Source organism: Etheostoma spectabile, chromosome 23, assembly GCF_008692095.1.
Source record: "Etheostoma spectabile isolate EspeVRDwgs_2016 chromosome 23, UIUC_Espe_1.0, whole genome shotgun sequence".
Lineage (NCBI taxonomy): Eukaryota > Metazoa > Chordata > Actinopteri > Perciformes > Percidae > Etheostoma > Etheostoma spectabile.
In genome coordinates this window covers 5641328-5647914 of record NC_045755.1, presented here as the reverse complement: position 1 = coordinate 5647914, position 6587 = coordinate 5641328, and the positions used below count along the sequence as shown (strand labels likewise).

Sequence of the window (6587 nt, the reverse complement as noted above, 5' to 3'; positions counted from 1 at the left end):
GGCATTGAAGAGGAAAACCATGAACATGAAGTCTGTCTCTGTTACATAATCTATGTAATAGGACTCTTCTCATATGCGCTCACCCCTCCACCGGCTCAGTCTTCCTATGTGCTAACACACAGTAAGAATGTGTTTATTGTTCAGACTGTATTTAAGTATGTAAACACAACAGAGAGAGTGTGAGTGCTTAAGAGAGAGCAAGAGGCCGGCCAAAGGTTACTAGGAAGCTTAGCACTGGTTAGGTTGCCCTGTGTCAGGAGATCCATGGCCAACTGTAAACATATGAGAAAATTACTAACAGCAGCAGTGATGCACCCTGGGTGGTGTAGGCAGAACTAGATCAAAAATACTTTAAAATTGAAATACCTTTTCATCCAACAAAGTATTGTGGCTAAAAGAGACTTATTATTGCTCAGAAATTAAATTAGAGTGACAGGAATACAATAGGTCAGTGATATTTTCAGAGATATTCCTACAACGTTTTTGGCCACTTTGGCAACATCAAGTTGTAAACAGTACAGTAGTATATTATCACCTTACAACGTTAATATGGCAAACATGTTTGCATACATTTGCAAGCTGGGTAGATCAATAATTCTCTGTGGGTCTGTCACTACGAGCGACACTTTCCACATTACATTGTCATAATTTTTCATTGTTAATATAATTATATTGATTGATGTAACTTTAACTTACACTTCTTTCTTTGGCTGACAGACATACAGCAGTTTCAAATATTAATCGCGCTAATTTAAGTTGCAGTGGGTGACACATTTGAATGTTGGGTGGTTCCAAAACACTAGAAATTCACACTTCACATGCTGTCGGTAAACCATGCATAGTACAATGTCATTTCACTGTCAATATGGTTTTAATGAATAGGGATGAAACATTATTTTTTAATGTAGTGAAAATCCTTCATAGTGTTGCTCTTAAGAGAAAATACAAGATGTACTACTCATATGAGGCCGTCACTTATTAGCAGTTGTCCATACCCCAACGTCCCTGATCTTGTTCACGTTTACCCTCTTTATCCTCACTACACTGTGACTCCCTTCCTCCCCCCCACACCCCATGTATGTGCATCTCTACAACCCTTTCTCCTCCCTTTTCCTCTCCATAGTTTCCTTCCTTCCACACTAGGAAATTCCTTCCTAACACCAAAAAAAGAAATGCCTCAATCCAAGAGTCCATCCATACGTCAGTGTTAGATGTGGGGCCCCAAGTGTGTGATTCAGCACAGCATGACAAAATATGCTATGTGTGTCAGACACAGAAAGGTAGAGTACAATGGTTTTCCTGTTCCACAGAGGCCCTCTACATCAGATAGCATATTAATAATACTGTCAACAAGCCTGTTCTGCTTCTAAAATTGGATTATCATTATCTATATATAAATCTTCATCCTGGGTTACCATATCACAGGGTCTTCTTGGCCATTACAAGGCTAGTAGCTAGGCCATTTATCAGTAACAGAATTATTTAAATGCCAGGAGATGTCACTTTTAACAGCGTTGCCCTTCTCTCTTGTGCAGGCTTTCCATAAAACTCTAATGTCTGAGAAGCAAAAGCTAAAAAACATAAATTTGATAAGAGTTACCCACATTATTGACTGATAAAAGTTAGAAAGCAGCAGAAAATATTAGTGATGTTGAAAGCAGTTAATTGCAACGTGGGAGTCGACTGCAGCCAAGGGGAGCTAACTGTTTGTCTTGTTTTGGTAAGACAGTAAATTCAGTACCAGATAAGATAAAAGACAAAAGACAATGATGGTTAAGTTGTGGTTGAGACACTGCTGAGATTTAAGTTGTGTGGAAAAAATGTAAAAGATGAGTTTTAAGATATCATTTTACATTGCCATCGGTTGAAGTAAAGTTTGTCTGAATGAATCTAAACAAAACACAATAACAAAACTTACTGATATTGACTAAATTACAAAAGTATATTAACGTCAACTGGATGGTCTTGGTGAGATGTCTGGAAAAAGTTGCCATTACCTTTGTGTGTTACTGGAACCAAAAAATTAAATCACAAGTTGGGGAAATGTGGAGCCTTGGTGCACCGGAGGTGTCATGAGCATGCAGCAACCACAATGGCTGAGTGACATATGAGAGACTTAGACTTCCTTTATATCACAGACATTGCACAATCATTTTCCAAATGGACACCATGACACAGAATAGAGGAAGTCACATAACTAAAACTAAACTAACTAAAATTAAGACCATAGTTTATAGAACGACCATACATTTTTCCTCCAGGTTTTTATGAAAGCATCAAGACACAGACAAACTCCTCAAGGCACTTTGCACTGGTTTCAACATTCAGCTGAGGGGACTATCGTTTCTAGGGTCATAGTTCACCACTGGGAGTGGAGGAGTTAGTTAGTTGGGTTTACAACTTGCTGAGGTTGATCATATTTGTATGTACAAATATTAATCTCAGTAGGCTAGAGGTTATCAAGCAAATGGAGCCTAAAAGTGACTGAGATCCTTAGGTCTATGAGCTGACAAAGGTTTACATTGACATTACAATAAAGACAAGGCTATCATGCCTTGATATTGATTTTGTATATCTCCCTCAGGGTGATTAAATGAAGAACAGAAGCGTATTGTCCCACCTCTGTGTACTCTGTAGTGTGCAGTACAGTGTTGTTGCCAAACAAGGCTGGCTAATATACAGAGGCTTTAGTTACAGTAGTTATCTAATTCAAGATTAAAGTACAATGTAGCTAGGTTGAACTTGCCCATTCCTGATTGTAAAGCTGACACACTTACTGAGGTTGAGGTTACTTTTGTGGCTTTTGATCTTATCAACAGCTCCACTATAAAGCAGCTCAAAGCTGTCACAGGTGAAGTCCTCCATCCTGCACAAACCCATCCGTCTTTGCAGTCGGCCAGTCCCTGGGACACTTGCGCAGGAACGGGACGGCAGAGTGGCCGCTTTGGTTCTTTCCTGAAATTGAGCCATAGTTACAGGTTCTCCTGGTCCGGTCCAGCACCCCTCTGTTACATAATGACCTCAAGCCTCTTCAAAACCCATCAAATCTGGCAACTTAGGTATATGCTCCATGTTTACATGTCCTATCCAGAGACAAAGCAGAGACAAGGACAGGTTCCTTGCTGCTGATTGGTAACCAGCAACACAAGAGACTGTTTTCAAAGGCCTCCACACACAGAGTGATGGTCAGTGATCAGAGCTGGTCTGAGTGTGATAGGCACTCGGTAAACAGAGAAGGAGGGCAACTGAGGTGGAGAGAGGTGGGGCCTTGCTGGGTGGCCAGTCTAAGAGGTCCTGGAATCTGAGATTTCTGAGCACACTGGAGCTGTCTCTCTCTCTTTCTCTCTCTCACACACACACACACCCACACCCACACACACACACACCTGAGTGGTTGTGTACATACAGTACGTGTGGTTATGCAATTGTTGTGTTTTGGTATGTGCAAGTTCATATTTGTGTGCAGTAGCGTGTGTGTGAGAATGCATGAGTGCGCATACTGTAAATACGCAAGCAAAGCGAATCCCTTTTCATCCAAGCAGGCAAAGTTTTAAGACCTCAAAGGAAAAGTACTGTGTGAGTTGTTCAATCCAGGCCAGAGACAATGGCTCCATTCATGAAAGGAAGGTGGGGGTACAGGGGGTTCAGAGAAAGAGAGACAGAGAGAGAATCAGCTGCTTCACATTGGCCTCCCATTGTTCGCATTCTCTAAAGTGTTTGCCACAACACTGCTTGACTTGAGCAGAAAGGAAGGTTGAGCTTTTTGTGACCTCCAGCCGATCTGCAGATGTTAGTTAATACACCACTCAAGACACAGACGAAAGAAAAAGAGAAAGGGAAGATAGGGTAAAGTAAACATCATGTTCCTTCAGTTTTACTCTTGCCTTAGAAATTAAACCTGTTGCATATCTACACAGACAGCTGATCAGAAGTAAACTGTTATCGCCCTCACTCTGCAGGTTCACAACATTTGGGTTCTGTAAAAGGGTTTTAAGTGAACAGCAGTGTAAATTGTAAGATGATATACATTTATTTAAAGAGTTCTTTTTATTTTTTTCATATGTTTTAGTCTGTATTTAATAGTACTACTGTAGTTCTGTAGGTTGTGCTGGGAGTGAACAAAGATTGAATACTGTATTTTGTCTTCTTTTGTCATGTATATTTTAAAAATTATCTTTCCCTTCTGTGGCCTCCTTCCACTCTGGCCCTGATATCTCTATGTGACCTAGATTTCACCCACTTGTTTCACTTTTTTCCCCTCTACAAGTTCATTTTAAGTTCCTGGCGAAATCTCAAACGTCACAGTCCTCCCAGTAACATTAAAACTATTTATTTACTGTGCCATTTCTTGGGCTTACAGGAAATGTGTAGGGAGTATTTTGACTGTAAGTCAATGCCATTGTGTATGTTTGTGTGCATGCTCAAATATTAATGTGGGAGAGTAACATTCAATAAAATAATCTAGATAAATAGTGTTCCATAATCCAATGTTTTGTCAGCAGGGAGGATAGCATCAGCTTGTCCGGAAAACAGTAATGAGATAATAGATTTCATTACATCATAGATATCTGGTTAAAACTGTAGTCTACTCTAAGTACTGGGTGCCAAGTGCCTTCGGGGATACAGAAAGAAAACAAATTACATATTAACAGTTCAAGACTGCAAATTTGCTAGAAGTTTGTAGAAATCTTACACGGCTTCAACGTCTTGCTTTAATGCACTCTGATCAGAACACATACAGTATGCAATGGACATGCTAGCTGGTCAAACACACATGCCACCTGTCGCAATGTCACACACTAAACTCATGAGGGTAGAGCTAAATTAAAATGTAACAACAAGGACATAGACGAGAGTAAAGTGAGAGAAAGTGATTTAAAAACTAGATGTCTGCACCAACTGTGTGTAGACACCGGGGTTACATGAATTACAGGTCCATTTAATTTGACAATTTTTCTTCACAAACTCAAACATCCTTATTACAGAAACCTCTGCTTTGGAGCTGTCAGAGCCCTTCTGCCTCAAAGGCTTAATTTCCTGTTGAACAGAGCTCACCTATGACAGACAAGACTGAGCAAGATGTACTTATTATCATCTAGCATGTCCTGTAGCTGTCTTAGAAGAAGAATGAATCATCAGTGTACGGAAATTACTGAGGCACAGTCTCACAGAATACTCGTTCACTTGCATAATTATCATCAAGAATTCAAAACTGAGACTCAATTACTTCTATTTTTCTGTTATTTCCCAGATACTGAAGGCACACAATATACCCATCAATTACTGTAATAAATTCTTCTTAAATTATTTTACCTCTAAATGAATATCTTAAAGGTGCTTTAAGCAAAACAACACCAGCTTGCCCCTTCCTCGTCCTCATCCCAACCCCTCCCTTCTGTGTTTCCGCGCACTAACCCCCCCATCCCCAAATCCTTCTTGTCGATTATTGGCTGGAACGCTGGAACACTATTTGTGTATGCGTCGAAGGTGGAGGTGGGCACAGTTTGTTTTTGTTGCCGTTTGTGGATCCTGGGCTGTCTACAGAGACAGTTGTGGGGCGGCTGTGGCTCAGTGGTAGAGTGGTTGCCTGCCAATTGGAAGGTTGGTGGTTCGATCCCTGCCCCTGCAGTCATTGTCGAAGTGTCCTTGGGCAAGACACTGAACCCCGAGTTGCCCCCGGTGCTGTGCATCGGAGTGTGAATGTGTGTGAATGTTTATCTGATGAGCAGGTGGCACCTTGTATGGCAGCCCCGGCCACAGTGTATGAATGTGTGTGAATGGTGAATGTTACCTGTAGATGTAAAAGCGCTTTGAGCAGTTGTTAAGACTGGAAAAGCGCTATATAAATACAGCATTTGTTTTTGTTTTTTGTTTTTTTACAGTGTGTTCTGGGGACAGGCAGCTAAGGGTAGTGAGGAGATGTTTGCTGTATGTGACAACAAATTACATCGCTTAGAGCACCTTTTAATAAGCGATCGAGTTTGCTTGATCCGTTTAGTCCAAGACAAAAACACAGGACTATACTGCACTGCCATCCTAATCCATATTCACGTAAGAAACCAAAAAGCGTGACATTTCTAACTAAATGAACTAATAACAATGACGGCGTGTACACTGACAAAACTAACAGAAGAGTGGCAGAGTTGTCAATCAGATACTGTCCGTAATCTAAGAGCTCAAATCAGGTAACAATGTTTGGGACACTAAATCTCTGTATTTTCAATATTCATTATTTTTGTAAGATGTGTCCGTGGGAAATAAGACACTTCATGATGTCTGTATAATATACCCCACTGGGATGTACTTGTTATTCCGGGTGGTTTCCGAGTACTGGTGACTACCAGATGGTATTGTGAAGAACGCATTGCATTATAGAGTTCTTGCGGTTCATCTCTTATTCCATTAGCTTTCAGTTGTGCTGCTGGTGCTGCAATGTGCATGTTTGTGTATAGCCTTTATGTGTGTGCCCCTCTGCCCAGTGTGAAGTGGGGCAGCAGCTGGGACACTGTATTGATCGGCAAGTCATTGTTCCTCTGCAGTGACCTTCAAACAGGATCCACACACACACACACACACACACACACACA

The 6587-nt window shown here is 40.9% G+C and overlaps 1 protein-coding gene across 7 annotated transcripts in view; it reads right to left on the bottom strand.

The window, feature by feature from the left end:
- gramd4a (GRAM domain containing 4a) overlaps positions 1-6587 on the bottom strand; it is a 52946-nt gene that overhangs the window by 19383 nt on the left and 26976 nt on the right. Inside the window, exon 1 of one of the 7 annotated variants that reach the window (XM_032504923.1) lies at positions 2778-3221. The exons of 3 other annotated variants lie outside the window; for them this stretch is intronic. In XM_032504923.1, coding sequence (XP_032360814.1) covers positions 2778-2970 — 193 coding nt within the window. In that variant the 5' untranslated portion in view covers positions 2971-3221. Of the gene's footprint in view, positions 1-1997; positions 2107-2777; positions 3222-6587 lie in introns of those variants that run through there. 3 more of the 7 variants (XM_032504922.1, XM_032504924.1, XM_032504928.1) reach the window with 3 other exon arrangements.